This window comes from Clytia hemisphaerica, unplaced genomic scaffold (genome assembly GCF_902728285.1).
Source record: "Clytia hemisphaerica strain Z4C2 unplaced genomic scaffold, Clytia hemisphaerica genome assembly, whole genome shotgun sequence".
NCBI classification, from domain to species: domain Eukaryota; kingdom Metazoa; phylum Cnidaria; class Hydrozoa; order Leptothecata; family Clytiidae; genus Clytia; species Clytia hemisphaerica.
This window is the reverse complement of record NW_027104489.1, coordinates 476,433-498,390: the sequence shown is the minus strand read 5'-3', so window position 1 is coordinate 498,390 and position 21,958 is coordinate 476,433. Positions and strand designations below refer to the sequence as shown.

Here is a 21,958-nt window from a genome sequence, read left to right as displayed (position 1 = left end):
GCTCTTCTCAGAAAGATGTTAGAGAGATATTGCCAACTTAAAAATTCTGTGTCATATTAGGCCTATTGTTTGATTTTTCTTGTCTGATGATGTCTTTGTCACAACAGATTTAATACATGTATCCGTTAAGTATTTTAGCATTTATTTCCAAATTTTTGGCGAGTAAAAGTACAAAAAGATAAAGATAGAGGACTTTTTAGAAAAGAGATTATTAATCATTTTTCAAAATCAGAGAACTTCGAGCCGCCATGACAGTTGTCCTTTGCGGACAAAGCTAGATCCTCGATTGTTTTTTTTAAGCAAAAGAAAGACAATGCTTCGCTCTCCACCGTTTTATACGTTGTTTTTCCAGTGTCTATAATAAATTCATGGTTGGAGCAGAATATATTGGGTCGTACAGGTATAGTTGAAGCTTCGCTAGTACTCTCAAAGAAATTTTTTGTCAGAAGTGCACAGTGTCTATTTTGACCCATCTGGGCCATGACCCAAGGACAGTTCAAATTCTTATAAGATTTGTGAACTGGAAGTACGTCATGAGCCTTAGGGGCCACCGTACCTTGGGAATAACAGATTAAATCTAGCATCCGGGCGGGGGTGTACTCGTATGGTTTGACATGTACTGCTATTGCCCTTAAGAAGGGTATTTTTTCATTCTTCCCTGGGTTGACGGAATCATGACACATGAACATTAAAACTACATTTACAGGACTTGGCGGTGTTTGAGTCTCAATAAATACTTTTTATTTAATAAAACTGTAATAAACCACTTGGAAAAAAATGATTAAAAACCAACTTGATGTTGGCAAAATTATTTTTCAATGAACACAACAAGGAAAGAAAGATGGAAATGTAAACAAAATCTGATAAAAATTCTAAAAACTAGTTAATTTTTACCAAAATAATTGTATAAATTATTTTTCTTTTTCGGTTTTTCTTTTTTTGGTGATAGCACTTTCTTATTAGACAATGGTCGAACTTGATTCGAAGCTAAGAGTTCTTGTTGAATATCAGATGGAAGCTCCTTAAAAACGTCTTTATCCCAACCGAATGGAATTTCAGGTTGCAGGTTACGGGACGAATTTGATGTGTTCTCTCTATCGTTTTTCGTTTTGTTCGACTTACGAAAAAAGTTTGTTTTGCTCTCAACAGCATTATTCGACGTACACTTTCCGTCCGAAACGCGTGCTTGTTTGGAAGCAGGTTGGTTTAGTGTGGATTCAGGTGTTGAACGCTTTTTCGAAGGGTTTGAAACTCCATTGGAAAAAGGTAACCCAGTAGAAGTGCTTGTAGGCTGTTTGAAAAATGATACAATGTTTTTATTAGTAATCTCATTAAAACCAGTTACTGATATACCCAATAAAGTCATATGAAATTTAGAATCCAATTGTATCATTTTACCAAGTAGATCGACAGCCATTGAAAGAACTTTAGATCGCGCTTTAATTTCGAGTGTCTTATCGTTGGATAATGAGCGGAAAAGTTCAGGTGAGATTTTCGTCTGTCGTGATTCTCTCATGAACTTGTTGACAACTTTCGCTTTGTTATGGTCACGTGCTGTTATACGAAGAACGCTCGGTAGTCGGCCATCTTCGTGCAAAAGTAACGACAAACGATCAAGTAACCATTCCATATGTTTGACACTTTGGTCTCGATTAGTAATCCCTTTAAAACGATCTTCAACACCAATACTTTTGGATGGTAGAGACATTTTAACCTCAGTGTCATCAACACCGTGACAAAAATCCCATATTTTGTTAGCAGTTGTGGAATCAAAAATCTCACAAAGTAGTTGCTTTGAAGTTTGTTGAACAGCACTTATTTTACTGAGTTCATGTTCTTTCAATTTTGAAACCATTGCAGACCCAATACCAGGCAGTTTCTTAACGTCGTCAAATTCCATTAAAAATTTGTTGATATCGCACGGAAAAATAGTCGTTTGATCGTTCGGTTTGTGCCGACTACCGACCATTTTCGCTAACAATTTGTTATGACCGATACCAGCTGATGACGTAATCGATAGTTCTTCGTATAATTTTGAACGAACTTTTTGAGCTATGTTTGAAGCTATTTTAAGTCTTTCGTCACAACCACAAATGCAGACTTTCTCATCAGGACTAAATAAGTAATGTCCCTGCAACATAGCTTGGATTCCAACTTCTTTTTCAACTAGCTTAGTCACATCCATATAGTTCTCATCCATACCCAATTTCTCAACTGGAACTTTGAATGATTTCAAAACATCAAAAATCTTTTGCGAATATTGTCGATAATCGTGTAAATCTTCACCGTTTATCAAAATCAAATCCGGACAGGCTCTCATTGCTTCCGGAATCCAGCAACTTTTCGGAACGCCCGCATTACGGGCGGCATAGTTTGTAGTCACTACCAGATTTTTCTGCTTAACGCCTATCGGTTTATCACGCAGTCCTGGATTTTTGATCATCTCAACTTGAGCATAAAAACAATCAATATCAATATGAATGATGCAACGTTCGTGACATTTTGTACGATTTGGTGTGATGTTGACATCGAGACATGTATTTGGGACATCAAGCAAAGATTCGTTCCATTCCTCTTCTTCAAAGTTGTCTTGGAAACAATCGATGTCGTCATCAAATTCCATTTTTATTTATTTTTTTGTTAGCTAAAATGAAATAAATAGATCCTTAAATTTTCTAAAAAAATGGACAATTTTTAAAACACCTTGATCATATAAAAAAAAATCACCAAGCTTTAGTATTCTATTACAAATCCCCTAAAATTATTTTATAAGCAATCTCCAACCAACAGAGGTATCCCTCCCCCGAAGTATCCCCTTCCGCCACTTACACAAAATATTGAGGTGTACTCATAATATTTCATAAAAGAGCTTTACTTTTTCCAAAATATATCCCTGGTGGGGCAAAAAGTATAGAAAAAACCTTCAAAAAACGGAAAAGATTGTTTTTATAAAAACTTGACCTTGACTGTATTATAATACAAAAACTAATATAATATAATTTTAAAAACAAAAACTCTATAGTCACTTTATAATCGGTCCAGTTAAGAGAGGTAATTCAAGTACCAGAGAAAGAAATCCTCCAAAATTGGAATAAAATTTTGAGAAATTTTTTCTGATTCGCCCCAGACTCGTGATAAGGGAAACGACGTTTCTTTCTCGTGTTTTCGTAAGAAATGATTTTCACGAATTAACAAGAGGGAAAGTTAAGCAAAAAAATACCGTATAAAATAAAGTTATTGTTAAAAAACAAGTACTACGAGTTTTAAAAATTAAATATTCATTTCATCCACCTTAATATGATAATAAAACCAAAACTACAAAGTAATATCGCATCATAAATTAAACTTAGTCAATTTTTGCTCGTTTTCTAGCAATAGCATCCTCTACAGCTTTGAGTTCTTTTAATAAATCATCTTTACGTGCAGGTCTCTTCACGCCAGCTGCTGCTACTACTGTTGCCATGGGTTTCGATGCCGTTGGCTGGAAAAACGGAAAACAGATAACCAAATTTAGACTTGGAGGTCAGGATCTATTTTGGTAAAAGCTAAAAGCAATTGTTCGATACCAAAGTTGGGAGAGGTAAACAAGGTTAAAGAATTTTCAGAGGTGAAAAATACGACTTTTCATAGAGAGATTTTATGAGAACACGATTTCAGTCAAAACCTAGGGACAATCCAAGACTCGGATTTCAGAAATGGACCCGAAAAGCTTTAGACTGAAATTCTTAAAGATAAAACTTAAAAATCTTTAACACACTAGAAATCAAATATAAGAGAGCGAAGAACTTTCATGGGATTTGAAAGGACAACTTTCCATCGAAAACGTGAACATATCGAATAATAGAATGTCTTTTTTAGAAGTGTGTTCAACTGTATTTAATGACAGCCATGATGTCTGAAGACCACGAGTAGAACATATTAGAAGGGATGTTTATAAACAAGTTACCTTAGCGACTGCACTTTTAGGTGCTGATTTCTTTTCGTTGTCGGTATCAGAGTCGCTATCAGAATCCGAATCGGAATCGCTGCTATCTGAGTCGGATGAGCTGTCGGAATCACTTGAGCTGTCACTGTCACTGTCGGATTTACGCTTCGGTGAGTCGAATTTGTCGTCATTTTTCTGTACCACGGGCTTACTAAAAAGAGTATCGGAGAATTAATTTCAAACTAAACAATAGGGTTCTTTGTGGAGTAATTAAAGGGTTTGAATCCAAAATATCGAGTGGACAGAACTGGGTTCAACTTCAGTATTTTTTCAAACTATTCAGAGGGTTAATTGTCTTAGATTTCAGCTAAGCATGACCTTTTTTTAAAGTCTCTAAGCTATCTCAAAGTTTTTTTGAAATACACGCAGATATTCGTTCTCAGATTCTGTCCTTTTACTGCTCAAACGGAATCGAGGAAAACAGAACAAACACACAACGACTTTACAAAAATGTACTTACCCACTAGGTTCTACGTCTCGACCATGATTTATCTACAGAAAAGATAAAAAGTAAAGGTAGATGTTAGTCGAGTAAGAAACATAAAACCTTGTACAGGCCTGAAGTATGCAAAACAGCTTTGTTCTTTTAGAGGCTGTACCTATTGACGCAATAGTTTTATGCTAAAAATAATTATAAATTTCCTGATTCTAGAGAAATCTTTCTTGAAACGACTTTTTCGGGAGGTGGTGGATGACGATTAGGTTAATAGAAAGGGGCGCGTTTGTTTTTGAAAAAAATTGAGTATTTAGGAAATTTTTAGTCGCAATTTTGCGAATCTTGTTATGTAAGGAGGCTTTCAAGTACCGCCATACCAAAAAAGAATTTTCTAGCATTAAGAGATTCCATCTTCATTTTCACCGTATATATTATGTTTAACCCTATTAGCCCCAGGGGGGGGGTAGAATCTACCACGCTGGAGTTCTTTTGTTTATATCTCCAAGAAAAATTTTTTAAACGACATGAAACTTTCTGACTTTTAATAAAATCTTATTAAGAGTACTTGTGCAAAATTTTAGGGTCATAGGTTGTCCAGATCAGGATTTATGACTTTATTGTGAAACATGACATAAAACCCAGCTAAAATCACTTAAAACTAAAAGTTTTAAAGTGCTGATAACTTCTAAACTATTTATTCAATCATTTTCAAATTTTGACACGTGATAGGCATTAATAAGAAAATTTTTGAAAATGATGACGTCATCATTTATGACGTCATCAAATTTTGAAAATTTCACTCATCTTCAGCATAGATTTTAAGAAAAACTCTTCATGGAAATTGCAAAACCGGCAATTATGTTAAAGCAGAGTCTTTTACCTTTCAGAATCTTCAAACAGAATTGAAATATCTTTATTGGTTCAACTGTAATAGACATTTTTGTAAACCATATATTGGGGCTTTTTTCCGAAAGGTCGAAATTTTGTGATGACGTCATCAGTTTTTGCATGACGTCATCAATTTTTTTTTTCTTTCTAGAAAATTGTATCATGATGGAGAACATCTGTACCAAATTTCATGGCCATATCTCTTCTAGATCGAAAATAATTGAGGGTGGTAGATTCTACCCCCCCCCCTGGGGATACAAAAGTCAAAAAAGCTTGGGGCTAATAGGGTTAAATTGAAGCATTGGTTGAAAAATGTTAAACAGAACAAGCATTAGTACACACTTATTAAAACGAATGGACTTGATATAACCTTGACCCCCCCCGTCTTGACCAGATTACTTTTAAATTCTCTTCCTTCTACTGGTTTTAGACCTGGTTATTGCTGGTTAAGCCTCTACTAAGGAAGTAAATAAGCGACTGATGTGTGAAGTTAGTGCATTCGGATACGCTGAATTGTGTATTCAAAATTCGTTCGAGAAAAAGTGACAACCTCATTCGTGGGTAGATAATAGCTATCGAAAAGTGAGCCTTCGAATCTCCATTGACTTCGGTCACAATATAGTCCTAAGGAAACGTTTTTTTTCATAAAATCTTAGGTGCAGGAGAAAACAACAGCTTACAACAAACTCACATTATTTCGTTTATTCATCATATTATTATTGCCGCTGTTTACAGGCGACGAATGACTCATCCTGGGATCGTTTTGTCGAGGGTGGTGCATACGGTCGTCAGGGCGCGACGGTTTTACCGGTCCGCCTCCACCAACGCCTCCGCCACCACGATGGTTACTTACGTCACGGTTGTAACGGTCTCTGCTGTGAGAAGTGAAACAAGGGATACTCTTATGGACCTACCTGGTTTATGCATTTAACACATATATAATTGATATCTACGTGAGCGTGACCATTAAACAATCATTCAGAACACAAATAGTGACGATCCAGGACGATCTATTAAAATTAGTCGTTTGTTTCTTATAAAAAAACGTTTAGAAACCAAAATTTCATGCTCTTGAAATATTCTTTCATATTCAAGATTTTGTGGGCAAAGAAAACATCTATCTCATAAAAAAATTGAGTAATTTGGCTAAGAACATTGATGTATCCTTATTAATAGTGATTCTTATAGATAACATGCGTTTTTTGAGCCAACAAAATTTTTTTGAAAAAATCTGCTTGAGCCATCTTTTACCTATGATGGTACCCTACTTTCATGCAAAACAAATTTTTTTTTTGAAAATCGGGCTCCGTCACATTCGAGGGTTTATAGTTACACATCTTTGTGCAAAAAATCAGAAAAAACTAATGAGTCAATCACGAGGAAAGCTAATAACGAACGGACGAACAGACGAACAGACGAACGGACAAAGGTTAATTTATAGGACCTCCACCCCACCGGGGTAGGTCCAAAAAAGAAAGAGAAAATTTCAGAAAAAACGAAGGGAGAATGAAGGTAAGAGTTTTTGAATAATTCTTTGGAGAAAGTTCTCTCGTTCAGTGCGTTTTATAGAAGTAATGAGACAGGCAAGAGCTATAGCCTATTTGAAACATGATTGAAAAAAGTTTTTATGGTCAATATTTCTTAAAATATTTGTGAAAATAGTGTGATTAGGTATAATTTCTATTTTGTCAATGTATACAAATATTTCACTTGAAGAGTCCTTTCAGACCTGCTTAGTCGCACAACACTTGTAGGCACACGCTGAAGCTCAGATTTTGGAGAGTTATATTGTTATAGATGACTTAAGCACAAGAGCAGCAAGGCTCAACCAAAAGTAACAGATGTCTCATAAAAGCAGTATACCTTTCCAGGGCGTTTTTATTGAACTGACTACCACTGCCACCGGGACCGCCGCTTCCACCTGGACCGCCACTTACACCGGGACCACCGCCGCCCATACCCTGCTGTTGTTGCTGGTGTTGTTTTTGTAGCAAGTTCTGTTGTCTCTTCCATTCATTATAGCTAATAGAGAAAAGGAAGACGAACTGAAGAATTTACTGGATTAATTTTCGCACGAATCTGATATATAGAGTTGGCAATCTCTAATACTAGTCGATAAACTCCACTATTCGATAGTATTGAAAGTCACCGTCAACGAGAAACTCTTATCAACGACTATGAAAATTCAATTCCCCTTGAAAATCGAATCGTCAATTATATCTCTCTTTGGAGTTCTAGAGGGATTAGCGAGGGGTTAAAATACAATTGATGAGAACTTTTACAGGGTATAACGAGACTGAATAAGATATTAGATATTATAAGATATTATAAAAACCATACCTGAGCGGTTCGTTCTGATTGGTCGGTTTGACGATTTCACTGTGTGGTGGACGGTTTCTATTGTCTCCTCGCCTCCTCAAATCTTCCGTCTAATAATTAAACCAAGACATTACATGAACATTTTTCTTGAAATGAAACCAGATAAGCCTTTTTATTTACAATTTTAAGAGAAAGGTGAAGTATTTCTTGCAACTTTCTAAAAAATCTGGTCGATTCTTGTGCTTTAGACTGGAGTCGTTTATAATGCGTGTAATACAGCAGTATAATCGTTATATGATAATACGATTATTATTACGAGATTTAGTTTGTTTAGATTGACTAAAACTGTTCCCTCCATTACTTCTTGCTTTATTTCTACAATGTATAAATTACTCGTCTAGCTTGCTGGATTACTAAGGGAGCTAATTTTCGCTGTCGAAAAAATCGCGAAAAAATCACTTTTCCCGGTAATTATTTTCGCGCTCTTTCTTACTATTTTGAATTTAAAAGAACATTTTAGGCTGAAAATTGCTAAAAAAATGAGAACATCCAGGGTCAGCCAAATGTTCCCTCCGTTACTTCTTGCTTTATTTCTACTATGTTTGAATTAGTCGTCTAGTTTGCTAGACTATTTTCCTTGGGTAAATGTTGCTTTAAAATATGAAACATGACTATTTAATTTGAAAAATTGTAGAGCATTAACAAGAAAATTTTGATTAAAACATTATTTTGAAATTTTGCTAACGCCATGACCGACTTCATGGTCTGTTATGATATTAGAGTTTCTTTTGAGAGATCTTGATACGGTTATTGGTGAATATAGTATAAAAAATATTGTATGAGCTTTCAAAATATCCTAAAAGACGGTGTGTGAGATCAATTCAATTCAATCAATTAATTCATTATAAGAGAAGAAGAAAATGCAGTGCCGTAGGAAGTATTTTCTTATCGGGAGGCTGAAGTTTAGTGACACCGCGAGGGCCAACCATGGTTTGGCCCGAGGGGGGAAATTTTGAAAATTTAAGCTCTAGATTGCTTGAAAATGCACTCTAAACAAAATGCTTTCAAGAAAAAACAAGAAAAACTTTGCATTTTGCAAAATAACCATTTTTGAAAAGATTATTGGGGGGGGGGGCATAGCCCCCCCCCTTGCCCCCCCAGTTGCTACGGCACTGAAATGTATGTGATAAATATGTTGATCTCAAATATTATCATACAAAATGGCCATCCCAGAAGAAGGGTAGTCTGTAAACAAACCTGATATCTACGGCTAATTTCTCAACAACCGTAAGGGACCTACTTTCGGTTTTTTCAAAACTGTATATACTTCAACCCCTTAAATATACCTATTTTTGGGCTATTGTTTTCTATTTATGACTTCATCAAAATGGCAGATTTTTAACGGTTTTTATTAAATTTTTCTAGTTTAATGCATTATGGACCATCTGACGGGGCAGATTTATCAACACCGTATTAATACGCATCGTTAAAGTCCAAAAAATAGGTATGTTTAAGGGGTAGAAGTGAATGCAGTTTTGAAAAACCGGAAAAAGGTCCCTTACGGTCGTTGAGTTCAAAATTCATTGCCATAGGGGGTCTGTTGTCATTGTCTTTTCTGGTATTTTTTTCAAACCGACCGCTGCGATGGAGTGCGGGTGAGAAAGGGGAGACGACGAGAGAAAAGTTCTTTTTTTAATCATACTTCATCGCAGAAGTCTCCGTACGGTATTTCTTTTATCAAAAAGACAATGCGCGAGTGTAATACGAAGCAATAAACGTGAGATACACCTGGTACAGAGTAGAAGGGCTACGATGAGATCCTAAGAGATGCACATTTCTATTGTTTGTTAACGTAAAAAGGACCTAAGATCAACTTTTTTTTTTAATTTGAAGTTAGGATCACTTTTAATCTGTTCTTAGGTTTTGGTCAAAATCGAACCTCGTGTTCTTATAAAATAAACATATCTAGTGAAACTATATTTTTTGTTTACAGACAATCAAACACATTGTATTCACAACAATGTAAGAATCTTCCTGCAAAAATTATCTTCCTTCCAGAAAAATTAATAAGTTTGCGCAATAATATTAAAGAGTTTGTACTGAGCATGCATTAGATTGGCTGGCCAAACATCGAATACTTATTTACATAGATATTTGTTGGCTTTCACCATGATGACATACTCAAACGTACCAAATACAAGAAGGAAAAATCCCCAAGACAACGGTACGCTAATTCATGTTATTCATGACGTAATGTTTTGTACGGAACACCCCGGTTTTTGCCAGTAGTGGCAAATTTAAACAACTTTTTTCTAATTCTCGTTTAAAATTTGCCACTACTGGCAAAAACCGGAGTGCTTCCGTACAAAACATTACGTCATGAATATCATGAATGCGTTTGGAAATCAGAACTTTATACTCCATAAAAATCCGCGAGATTCTCATCATTTGATTGAAGAACGTCGACATGATTACATCAACTATGATTTTATTGATTGCTGCATTGCAGCTGAATAATGCTTTTGGTGACACAACTGGTCAACCAAATGGTGAACCAACTGGACCACCAGTACCTCAATCAACAAGGCAAAGAACTACATTAACAGTCATCTCAACCAGAAGAACCACTGCCGGACCAGGGACAACAGCACCACTACCACCAACATGCAAATTGGACTACAACATGAACTACTTTGGATGTAACATTGGCTTCTCAATCAGACCAAGCTGGGAAGAGTGTGCCGAAGCTTGCCAGAAACATAAACGTTGTTTTTTCTGGGTATACGAGCCATCAATCAAAAGATGTTACTACAAGAACAGGAATGCAATGTCAGACTAACCAAAGCTAAAATCATCTCTGGAAACAAGGCTTGCGGCGAACGATGCACGGTAATGACTGCTAGTGATCGATTCAAGCTAGGTTCTGAATTTGTTAGGTTCTTACAGCACATGGTTTGTTAGCTGTGTAATTGAAAAAATGTTTTTCAGACTTTCAAAGTTAGGCACCAAGATTATATACATTTTAAAAAGCTTTACAGAAAAAGTGATGCAAATGTGATGCAATGAGCTTCAGGTCTCTAACGTTCCGACTTATTGAAGGTTAATTTTTCGTCTTTCTAGGTTGATTACAGTACCGATTATTCCGGCTGTAATATTCGAACAACAAGTGAGGGCAGCTGGCAAGAATGTGCAAAGAAATGCAGCAAATTTAAAGGTAAATTATGGTCACTAAATAGTCAAGATATCAATACAAACAAGGGATTCCCAATTTCAACTAAAGGCTTAAATTATTAGCAATTTGCCCTGTAAGGAAAATGACTTTTTTCTCGATATCTAGGGTTGCAACTAATGGACACGAGAATATCGCTTATTGATGAAGCAATCTTCCCAAAAAAAAACCGATTTATGATTTAAGGTTGCAGTGGAAAATCTAACTTATTTCTCGACATCTAAGGTTGCAACTACTGGACGTGGGAACATCGCTTGTCAGTACGATTGCCATTGCGATGTCAATTGAAGGGCAGACAATGTAACATCAAGGTTGGTGATCCTTCTGTCATCTCTGGTAATCGCACATGCGCTGTAGCTGATGACTAACGATGCACACCTTACTACGGTAAGAAATGTTGAGATAGTCCCGTTATTTTTTGAACGATAGAAGCAAATGCATGCTTTGAAATCTTTGAAAGTACGGGTTTGGAATATATTTGTAGGAAAAATATCAAGTTAATAAAACGGGTCACAACTGCTGTTGTTTCTTGTTTTGCCCGAAATCAAGACTTTATGTTCAAAAATTTATTTTTCAGATTCAATAAAAGTATCAAGATTATACATATAGATTATGTTTATAATTCCACGGCTGTTATAAAGACCCATACAGTATGCCATAAAGCATAGTTTCTAACTCCCAACATTCAGGGGGGGGGGTCTTGGGTTTTGATGAACCAAAAGCAAGGGGGGTTACCAGTTAAGGGGGGTCTTCTTACCTAAGGGGGGCCTTCTTACCTTATTGGGGGTCTTCTTACCTAAGGGGGATCTTCCTTGAATCCATACTGATTTTCTAAGGGGGGGGTGAAATTTTAAATGAATTTCCTAAGGGGGGGGTAGCACTTAAGGGGGGGGGTCCTCTTTCCTAAGGGGGGGGGGTCTTGACCCCTCTAGAAACTATGTAAAGGAAAAATGAGATTCTCTTTTTGTTTTTTTGTTTTTGTTTTGTTTACTTGATATTCTTTTCGTTGCAGTTTTTCGATACATTTTCCAATATTTTTAGGCAAAGATTGGGCATGTGGAAACATAATCACCGGAAAATGCAATATATACAAATGGCAAACATGTGCCGATCTATGCAACAAGACACCAGCCTGTCAGTACTGGACTTGGCAACACGCGCGCTCAACCAGATCGCCAAACAACTGTTTCCTAAGAGGCGCTGGTAATTGTAAATTGAGAAGTAGAGCTGATACCCTGGCTGGTGAACGATTCTGTCGTGGTTGACTAGGAACATGAAGATACTAAATTTGTTTTGCTCATTTCTGTATGATTTACTTCGTAACTTACAGTGTAGTCTCTTAAACTTGAACCTCTATAACTCGAATGTCTCATTAACTCGAACAAGTTTCATGGTCTTTTTTCCATTCCCCGTGCATGTTCGAATCATGGAGACTGCACTATAGTTCCTTTAGTATTAATTTTAAGAAAATATGACAATATATCCGAGATGTGAGTTCGGAATAATTTAAAAATTTGCATTAATTTTTAATTTCTTTTGATTTTGTTGTGTAGAATGAAAAGAATTCGGTCAAAACTTTGTAAAATTCGCCCAATTTTGCCTTCTACTGCAGAAAAATGCAATAAGTAAGGATCAACTTTTTTGCCTAAATTTGCTCAAGTTTTGTTATACATTCAATAAAAAGAGATTTTAACGTCTAATGTCACTAGAAGGACTCTCATCTTGCTTTTAAAGCCTCATTTGAGAATAGTCACCATAGCAGTGTAGTCGAAACGAGGATGAAAAAATACACAAGCTGACGTCAAATAATTTTTTAAAAATAAAAATTGACGTCAAAATGAGAAATAAAAAGATATAAAAGGAAGTGCGAAATTCAATACGTCAATTTATCGATTTATTTGGTTTATATCAGTCGGTTGGATATTTGTGGTGGTTGAAAAGATGTTTTCGCTGATCAAGAAGAAATCGGAAGAAAAGAAGGTTAGCGTTGAGTCCAAGGATGTCGAGGGTTCACCGGTTGAGCAATCGTCCCTTGCCGAGGCTGTTGATTACAAGAGTTTGTACGAAGCAGCATCTTTGGAGATTGCAAAGTTAAAGAAGATCAGCAAAGAAAAAGAATTGTTTGTTGATCATATGAAGGAGGTCACCAACGTCTTGAAGGAGGTTGTAAGAAAGAATGATGAGGAGTTGTTGACAGTTAAGAAAGAGCACGATGCTGAGCTAGATGCGGTTAAGCAGGCGTGTGTTGAGAAAGTTGTAGCTGCTAATGAAGAGGTAGAAGCCATTAAGAAGGAGAGTGAGGATGATATGACAGTTTTTAAGCGGGAGCATGAAAATAACCTTGCTGCCGTCACTAGAGCCTGTGACGAGAGGTTAGCTGCCGTTAGCAAGGCCTGTGACAAGAGATTAGCGGCTGTCACTAAGGAATGTAATGATAAATTAGAAGCAGTTACTAAAGATTTTAAAGGTGACCTTGCTTACTTTAAGCAGGAATTGGTTGTGGTAAAAAAAGAGCGTGAGGAAAATGCCATGCTGGTCAAGGATTTACGCCACGTGAATACGTACTTGACTTCAGACTTAAAGCGCTCCCGTGAGCAGCTTCAACAAACTGAACAGGAATTGGCTGACACAAAGAAAGAGTGTCTCAAATTAGAGGTAGATGTGCGAGAATTAAAAGACTTGACCAAAACGCAAATGTAAGTTTGCCTACACTGAGAAAAATAATATTTCACTTTTTTTCTTCTATAATCTAAGCAACATTTGAAAGTTTAGTACAAATGATGGAGGGGGCGGTAAGTTCTAATGCTCAATTTCTTTGGTTATCATTATAGGTTAACAATTCAAGACATTGAAACTCGCAATAAAGAATTAGAACAAGAAAACAAAACACTGATCCAAGATTTGAAAGAAGTGAACTGTGAGGTAGCAGATATCAAAACTGAACTGATTGCTTCAAAGGAAGCCGTCAAAGGTTTGGATGGCAAGCTACGTTACGCCGAAGCTAAGAGCACCGAACAAGTTGCAGAGATCGAGCAGCTGAAGCAAGAACTACAAACCGTGCATGAACTTAAAGACGTCCTCGAAGAAAAGTACAAAATCGAGGTCCGAGAAAACGTGTCACGACAACACGAAATAGATGATTATAAGAGTCGGGAGTTAAGAGTGGCCTGTCGTTTGGTTCCATTGGAATCTTTAATTAAGAAACGAATGCAATCTCGAGAGGTGTGTTGTTTCAAGAATCCGTTTCGACGACTTGCGACGCGTACGGATAGCCTTGCATATTTGGACGATACGTCTTATAATATTGCACAGGAACTCCTTGCTGAGTTTCTACACGTTGCTTAAACACAGCGTAAAATTTTTATTATTTCTTGATAATCTTAGTTAGCTATTTTTCCAGAGAATTTGTTTAAAATTTTTTTATTATAACCCTTGTAAATATATTTCAATTCTTTTTAAAATGACTTTGTTTCAAATCATTGTTTCAAACGGTATGACATCACAGAATATATCTGACATATGGACTCCAGGTCTGATGAATATGAGGAAAACTATCATCTGATAAGTTTCTATAATAATAATAATTTGACTAGGCCATAGCTGAGAGACATATTGAAAAACGGAAGTTGTTTAGAGCAGTCGCGTATTTTGCGTGAGGCTATCTTTTATTGTTTTTGTCTCTTAGTTTATTTATGTTTTTAGATAACAATAAACCAAATAACCAATATTCAAATAACCAAACTACTATTGGTATTAATTTTCGTGCAACTTCGCGGAAAGACCCGTAAATGCGCGAAATTAGTTGAGGTGGGCAAAAAATCATACCTCGTAATTGAAAAAGAATTAACGAAAACTCGCTTGTGCGTGATTTAAGCAAAAAAAAAACAAAAGCATATATACCTTTTTTCGTTTTTCGTCACCAGATGAAGAACTATCAGAATCGGAACCTGAAGATTTACTCGAATCTGACGAATCTGAAATTTGAAAAAAAATTAAATTTATTATCAAAAGGTAGTTAAAAAACGTACAATGTTCAAATCCTTATCAGCTACCTACTTGGCTTTTCTTACACCAAAGCTCTATTTTTCCCATTTTTAGCCTGGGCCCTAATTCAATTACCTTAAAGATACCTTACTATTACACTAGGGACGAAAAAAATAACGCCAATAAAGATTCAATAAGGTATGCTGCAAAAAATAACTCGAATCTTCGAATCTGCGGAATAAATTTTAAACTGCGTTCGAAGCTTGGTGTCATCACCACTCGGACGAAAATAATTTTTAGTATTTGAAGAACCGTGTGCAAATAGACAGAAAAGAAATGAATACCTGAATCAGAGTCAGAATCCGAATCAGAGGAAGATGAATCCGAAACGGCTTCGATACCCGTCGTTTTTCCCATATCGGGTTTCTGGCCTGCCATCGTTCCGCTTTGAGTTCGCATCCATGGATCATGCCATTCAGTGGCGCCCATACTCTTGGGTGGAGGTGGCGGTGGGGGCGGGGGAACGTCGTCGTCTTGACCTTGAGGGAACGGCTGACGTCGTGGATCTTGGACTTCGTCCCTCGGCGGTTGTCGGTTTTCGTCTCTTGGGTCACGCGGATCTCCTCGCTTGTCCTTATCGTCTCGGCGTTTTTCTCGTTCTCTTTGACGTATACGTTCTTCACGCCGGGCAGGGTGGTCGGGCGGTAGTTCCGCTAAACGGGCGCGACCACTACTCCTGAAGAGAGAAACAGTTAAAATTCAAGAGATGATAAGGTCATATTATGTCATACACATTTAAAAAAAGGTGGGTAACAAATGCAGTGAGCCATTGGTTAAAGGTAAAAAAAAATATTCAAAACTTTTATCCTTTCGAGTCATACAAAAATTTACCTGTCAACATTATCCATCTGGTTGTTTCCATGAAAGCGATCGTTCTAGAGTAGAAGAAGATATGGTATTTGTTGGGAGAAAAGAATGAAAAGTTTGAATTATCCTGTAGAAGACACTTGCTTATTGTACAGTAAACATAAAAGGTTTTTTTGACGGTACTGGCTAAATTTAAACTGTTTTTGTGATGAAAGTTTAGTTCATGGAATTTTGATACTTCATGTCATATTTGTTTGGTAAAATTTTGAAACAGATAAATAACAGGGAAATAATGAAACGGTTTTTAAAAATGACAATTGATATTTAAGGAGCGCCAACACCTATATCAAATCAGTGGAAATAACTAACTAACAGAAGTGGAGTCTATACTGACAACAAATTTAATTCAGCTTACCCTGTAGCCCATATTGTTATTATTATGTCCTCCTCGGTCGCTATACATCTTACTACGACCACCGCGGCGATCAAGATATTCATCGTTGGGCGGCCGCTCTCCTCCTCTGTTGTCGTGCTCCATGTATGGTTTGTTTTGGTTCTCCATCGGAGGGTTGTTTTCAAAGTTTTCGGGGTTTTCACGCTCGTTGGGGAAGTATTCTGGTATTCTCATGTTCAAACGTTTCTCTTCAAAGTCGACGTCCTCTTCGCGTCGCCTGGCAGCTGCTTCTTTGATCTATAAAAAAATGGAAGAGATTTGAAATATGATAATAGGAAAAGTCTCAGCTTTTTTGATGGATTGAATAATACGTTTGATTTTAGAGGAATATGGTTCCAGGTGAAGGTCGAAATAAACATTTATCGAGGACACTACACTAAAAAATAGCATACAGAAAAGCAAAAACAAAATCAGAAAGAAATTGAGATATCATGAAATCGTATAGTATGAATCAAACCTCTTTGGCCCTTCGAAGACCTTTCTCCCAGGCAGATTCTTTCTTTGGAGATCCGTCCATTGTCATTCCTGGATGATTCATTGCCGGCTAAAGAAAAAGAAAATTTGTAAAAATTTTGCATGTATTGAACGGAGGCTCGACAGAAAATGCCTTTAAACGCTTTCCAAATATGTTGACCAACATGCCGCCTGAGACGTTTTTAAGGTGTGTAAACATTTTGCAGTAAAAAATCACTCCAACTCGTTTATATCAATCATGGCCAGCTTTATCAGGACATCTGAGGATTAAGTAAAAACTAATTCTTCTTCTTTTGAGAAAGATTTGTGTCATTTCAATAGTACTCAAGTAATTGAATCGTGCAATCCAAGCAATTGAAAAATGTGAATTAGTCTTACACACCTTTCAACCAAAGATATCATATTCCTTTACACACTAGATAAGATAGGCTGACTTTCTCACAGATTTTCCGTGAAAGTATGTCCAGTTTTATGGTTGACTAGTTCGCCGTGTTGTTTTCTGCTTTAAACTAGATTTTCGAACGTTCGAATTTCAAAACATTCGAAATCCCGCTGTTGACAACCAGATTGAAAACAAGATGGAGGACTAAGTCAGCTCTAAAACTAAACACACTTCCTTTTATTATATCCCATCCAGTCAAATAGTTAGAGATCAGTGCTTTTAACCCTTTGCGGCGCGGTCAGGGACTGGTAACAAAAAATACAAGCTCTTGTGAAAAGGCAAGATACCCTTGTAATGAAGTGATTTATCGTAACGTCAATTTAGTTTTGGCAGAAATTTGTTTGGTTTGTTTGAGAGGAAGTCGAAAAATGTCGTGCGCAGAGACCAAATTTTCTTTCTAAATTCGTTACCAGTCCCATAAAAAGCCGACCATCGCTAGGTCTATTCCGGCACCATCATGACTTTCAACTCTTCTAAAGCAAGTCAACAAGAGTCTTACATTAACGTCTGACATTCGTGAAGTATTTTCAGTAATTTTGCTAACAGCTTTTGGGTATTGTCCTGGTGGTTGAAGCATGGTATAGTTTCCTGAGGATGAAGAAAATAGAGCACATCAATAATAAATTTTTTTCATCATAAACAAGTGATACTTAGAAAGAGATAGACCAGATTTATTGACAGCTTAAATAACCAGAGTTGGCATTTTGTTGAAAGTTGAAAGACCGCCATTCTCTGAACAGAATTCCAAAATAAGCCTAATTTAGGTGGTCACTATGCTAAAATGTCAAAAAAATTCCTTTTTCAAAAATTAGGTGGGGGTATGTCAAAAATCGTCAAAAAACCTTTTAGTACTCAAATGTGTCTTGGATTTTAGTACCGCTCCTCGAGTTTTAAAATGAACTTCCCTGTAAGACCCAAATCACTGCAATGAATTTGCTAAAATTTGCTAAATTTTACTGATTTACAGTCTAAAAGTCCCCGGTCTGCACCTCATTTTTGTTCTCTCAGATTTCGAATCGAAGACGATTATTTTTCATTGCCTTTTGGTAATTTTGTTGAAAAGATTCTTTTAAAAGGAGAGAGGATATAACACATAAAAAGGAGTATGGCAATAACATGGGATAAATGAAGAAGAAGTACAAACCTGCATTAGCGTTCCATGTTGGTGTACTGTCTGTTGGAATACCTGTGAATCAAATGATCATAACCATTTAAATCTTCAGCCTTTGGTTGTTTTTTCCCCCACTGATATGTGTTTTTTTAACCACCGATATGGTGTTAAGTGCACAATCTTATTTTTTCACAACATTTCAGAATGTCTTTACACATTTTTTATAGGCATAAGGTAAATTTTTGTAAGCTTCGAATATGGGATGTAATGTAATGGTGAAATTCTGTAAACTGAGGCTTACCAAATGCTTAGGCAATGTTGAAGTTTTTCCAATATTTGAACCTGGGTATGCTTATAAGCGTTATGCTTATAAAAATGTGTATCATTCGTTTTTTAATCAGAATTATCTTTAAAAAGCATCTTTAACAGAAGAGCACCTCAAAACATTACAACAACAAAAACTTTAACATGTTTACCTTTATCATTGATCCCAGGGTGCAGAAATCGACATGTGGCACCCCATCTGCACATTCCTAGAAATGGAGAGGGATAAATTAGCAACATGAACAGTAGAAATTTTAAAAGGTAGGTGTTAAGTCAACAACTTTTACTGTTGAGCTAAAGTTTTTACTAATTTATATGAAGTGAAACTGTTGTGAGAAATAACCAACATTTGACCAGTTGACCAGAACCAGTATTATCAGTGAATCATATTTGAGAAATAAAGAATAAAAAGTTTTCAAATTTTCTTGAGTACTTTGTGATTCTATTTATTTCACTATCAGCAAATAATAATAATCAAAGCCATTCTTACCATTATTGAAGTATTTACATAACGTTCTTGGGATGAAACGAGCTGAAATTGAAAACAGTGGTTTTATGAATCAAAATTGCAATTAAATGATTGAATGAATCAGTCTCAATAATCAGATAGTAATAGCAGCACAGATTTAGTAAAATACATATCATTCAGTCGTAAAGAAGTATCTAGAATATTTCATTATTCCTATTCTTAAGCAAAGAGAACCTGATATCAAACTTTAAACTAAACACATAAATAAATATTTTCCTCTTCAAACCATTGTACAGAATCCATCATCGGACAAAAAAAAAGAAGAAAGATTTAAATATATACAATTGAAAACAGACTTTGGTTAGAGGTGTCTTTGTTGACAGGTTCTGGTGGTATTTCTTCATCATCAGATATCTGTCCATCCTCAAGCTCCGCTAGTCGTTTCTGAAAATGAAGCAATCATTAAAAAAAAGCCACAATCTTGCAAGACATTATCCAAAGCCAAATTTTGGCAGTCAAAAGAAATTGTGTATGTTGATGAAGACAGAAGCACACTATTTTTAGTCTTTTCATTCTTTTCGGAATTTGGATATTCCGGGGTACAATCCCCACAATTGTTTTTTATGGTATTTTAAGTATATACTTTCAAGTTTGGGGTTTCTTGTAAAAATATTTGAATCAATTAAGGCCCAAACAATCTGTACAAAGTAGAAGAGAGATAATAAATAAATCAAAATATATTTCTCTTTCGATTTATACCTGTTCAGCTTTGGAAGCTTTCTTCCATCGGTCTGATTTAGAATCAACACAAATATAAACTTGCCCAGTCTAAAAATGAAATCATTGTGACAAAGATTATGAAGGGAAAAAACACTGTAAAAATACTGCCTTCCTTCAAAAATTACAAAAATACTGAGCACATACAAAAATCTTTGAGTTAGTTAATAAACCATAGTACTCCGTTTTCACCCATTAAAAAAATAAAAACTACAAAATAAGGAACATTTCAAAAAGAACCTCATCTTCATCTCGTATTTCTCCTTCTTCGCGTTCTCCATCATCCCCATCAGAAACAATTTCACCATCTTCTGATGTTGGTTTTTTCGTACCCAGCTCAAACTCTGGTAGATCGGGGAGGTCCTCAATTTCTTCAGCTTGGCCATCTTCTTCGTAATCCAATTCACCATCTTCGATGTCCTCTAACATGCTTTTCAGCTGAAACGACAATTATTTTGGATGTATAAAGGACTTTCGGCAGAAAATGGTCTTTAAACTAACAATAACTAATGAGTCAAGATTCTATAAACCTTACTGGATATTGTTGGAAAGGCAGTCTTTTTTAAGACTTTTCTTAAGATGGAGATTCATCTGAGACAAAAGAGCTTTGAGCACTGCTTTGAGCACAAAGATAAAGCTCATACATTAGATTACCTAATTTATTTAAACTAATGTGTTGTATTATTATTGAAAATTGGCTGGGCTTCTAGCAAAATAGCACGGAAGAGAAGCTAAGTTGAAAACCCTTATTAATTTGAGGAAGGACAATTGAAGCCCAGAAAAAAATAAAAATAAAAATTGATGTTACTGGTTGAATAGTAATGACGGGAGCAGGTGGCGAATATCTTGCGCCAGGTACTTCTTTAGTATCTTCTTCATAATCTTCTTCATTTTCAGATGAAAGTTCTCCATCATCTGGTGAAACAGGCTCTACAAGATTCCCCATGGAGGAGGGAGGAGGATTATTGTCCTTTGGTGAAGTACTATCTGCTTTTTTATCAAAATTTTTATCAGCGTCATTATCATCTTTGTTTTCGATACTATTTTCTTCCTTTTGCAAGTCAGTTGAAATCAATTCTTGATTTTCGCCATCTTTAGAGTCCTTTGGTTTGTTGTCTGCAGGCTCAGGTTTTGTATTCTCAGCAGTATTTTCATCTGTGTCTGATGATTTATCATCTTCTGAATTTTGAGAGTTATTTTGTTCAACACTTTCTACTTTTTCAATGTTATCTATGTGGGGCTCTTTATTCTCCACTTTATCATTTTCAGATGAATCACTTTTTTCAGTTTCCTCAACTGTTTTGTTTTCAGCCTCCTCGCTTAATGTTTTGTTTTCGCCCTCTTGTTTTTCATCACAAGTTTCAACATCAGTTTTAGATTCTGTATTTTCTGATTCCTCGTTTTCGTTTTTTTCATTACTTACCAAATCATTTTCAATTTTTTGCTCACTTTCTCCATTCACCGTGTCTCCATTATTCACATTATTTTTCAAAACAAAAGTTTTGTCACTTATAAATTCAGGACTTGCTTCCTCATGACAAGGTCCTTCAGTAAAAGTATCTCCAGTATTTGCTTCATCATTTGCCACAGTCTCCCCACTATCCATTGTCACAAAATATATTGATTTCTGAAATATAGAATAAATTGAAATAACTAATTTTTTTTTTTTTGAAACACAAAACCCAGAAAAGAACTAGTATTGTAATAGTGTCGAGTAATTTGGTGGGATAAATACTACACAAGACATGAAAATTATTAAAATTAACTGTAAAATTAAAACCTTGCACTTTACAAAAAATAAAGACCAATGTTTAGTCCCTGGCAATTTATAGCAACTAGAGTTGAAATTAAAATGAAACAAATAAAAAAATAAGAAGAGGCAACAGGTCTTTCAGACTTACCATCCAATACAAAGATAACTTGGGAAAGTTTAAAACTTTCCATTTTTCTTCTTCTTCTTAAAAGTACTTTTGTTTTGACTTAAAGCGTTTATGAGAAAAACCATTCAAAATTAGAAAAATCAACAAAGCAAGCTCTTTCTCAAGGTTTACATTATAATGGAGCACAATTATCAAGTTCTTGTTGATTTGATGCTGTCATTTGTTATGAACTTTTCTCATAAACACAAACTAATAATCTAGGCCATTAATATTTTAACTGAATTTTTAAACACCTTTGCTTCTTCGTCACGCTTGTGTA

At 35.8% G+C, this 21,958-nt stretch overlaps 4 protein-coding genes across 4 annotated transcripts; 2 read left to right on the top strand and 2 right to left on the bottom strand.

Annotated features, from left to right (window-relative positions):
* Window positions 1-781: 781 nt before the first annotated feature.
* On the bottom strand, window positions 782-2,640 carry LOC136821530 (DNA polymerase iota-like). Its single transcript, XM_067077755.1, has one exon. It carries the CDS (start codon window positions 2,621-2,623, stop codon window positions 884-886), a length of 1,740 nt encoding a protein of 579 aa, XP_066933856.1. The 5' UTR covers window positions 2,624-2,640; the 3' UTR covers window positions 782-883.
* A 282-nt stretch (window positions 2,641-2,922) lies between these two features.
* Window positions 2,923-21,746, bottom strand: LOC136821577 (zinc finger CCCH domain-containing protein 18-like). Its single transcript, XM_067077803.1, has 20 exons — window positions 21,661-21,746; window positions 20,568-21,386; window positions 20,000-20,197; window positions 19,742-19,810; window positions 19,339-19,426; window positions 19,004-19,045; window positions 18,666-18,722; window positions 18,223-18,264; window positions 17,578-17,666; window positions 16,620-16,706; window positions 16,124-16,399; window positions 15,733-15,776; window positions 15,186-15,577; window positions 14,758-14,831; window positions 7,650-7,738; window positions 7,173-7,331; window positions 6,001-6,184; window positions 4,446-4,477; window positions 3,947-4,136; window positions 2,923-3,481 (listed from the first exon to the last, which is right to left on the bottom strand). Exons 1-20 carry the CDS (start codon window positions 21,661-21,663, stop codon window positions 3,347-3,349), a joined length of 3,069 nt encoding a protein of 1,022 aa, XP_066933904.1. The 5' UTR covers window positions 21,664-21,746; the 3' UTR covers window positions 2,923-3,346.
* On the top strand, window positions 10,079-12,214 carry LOC136821538 (uncharacterized). Its single transcript, XM_067077761.1, has 4 exons — window positions 10,079-10,517; window positions 10,749-10,842; window positions 11,083-11,244; window positions 11,899-12,214. The coding sequence occupies exons 1-3, from the start codon at window positions 10,431-10,433 to the stop codon at window positions 11,223-11,225; spliced, it is 324 nt and encodes a 107-aa protein (XP_066933862.1). The 5' UTR covers window positions 10,079-10,430; the 3' UTR covers window positions 11,226-11,244; window positions 11,899-12,214.
* Window positions 12,773-14,281, top strand: LOC136821550 (uncharacterized). Its single transcript, XM_067077774.1, has 2 exons — window positions 12,773-13,553; window positions 13,689-14,281. Exons 1-2 carry the CDS (start codon window positions 12,799-12,801, stop codon window positions 14,200-14,202), a joined length of 1,269 nt encoding a protein of 422 aa, XP_066933875.1. The 5' UTR covers window positions 12,773-12,798; the 3' UTR covers window positions 14,203-14,281.
* Window positions 21,747-21,958: the final 212 nt, after the last annotated feature.

What these genes read in the sequence shown, in the direction of transcription:
- LOC136821530 (XM_067077755.1), bottom strand. Translation starts at nt 2,623, where the DNA reads ATGGAATTTGATGACGACATCGATTGTTTCCAAGACAACTTTGAAGAA.
- LOC136821538 (XM_067077761.1), top strand. Translation starts at nt 10,431, where the DNA reads ATGTTACTACAAGAACAGGAATGCAATGTCAGACTAACCAAAGCTAAA. An exon ending in CTTGCGGCGAACGATGCACG is followed by an intron (nt 10,518 to 10,748) that starts GTAATGACTGCT and finishes TCGTCTTTCTAG; the next exon opens with GTTGATTACAGTACCGATTA. An exon ending in GAAATGCAGCAAATTTAAAG is followed by an intron (nt 10,843 to 11,082) that starts GTAAATTATGGT and finishes TCGACATCTAAG; the next exon opens with GTTGCAACTACTGGACGTGG.
- LOC136821550 (XM_067077774.1), top strand. Translation starts at nt 12,799, where the DNA reads ATGTTTTCGCTGATCAAGAAGAAATCGGAAGAAAAGAAGGTTAGCGTT. An exon ending in GACTTGACCAAAACGCAAAT is followed by an intron (nt 13,554 to 13,688) that starts GTAAGTTTGCCT and finishes TTATCATTATAG; the next exon opens with GTTAACAATTCAAGACATTG.
- LOC136821577 (XM_067077803.1), bottom strand. An exon ending in AAGCTTCCAAAGCTGAACAG is followed by an intron (nt 19,427 to 19,741) that starts GTATAAATCGAA and finishes CTTCATTTTCAG; the next exon opens with AAACGACTAGCGGAGCTTGA. An exon ending in GTGACGAAAAACGAAAAAAG is followed by an intron (nt 7,739 to 14,757) that starts GTATATATGCTT and finishes TTTAATTATTAG; the next exon opens with ACGGAAGATTTGAGGAGGCG.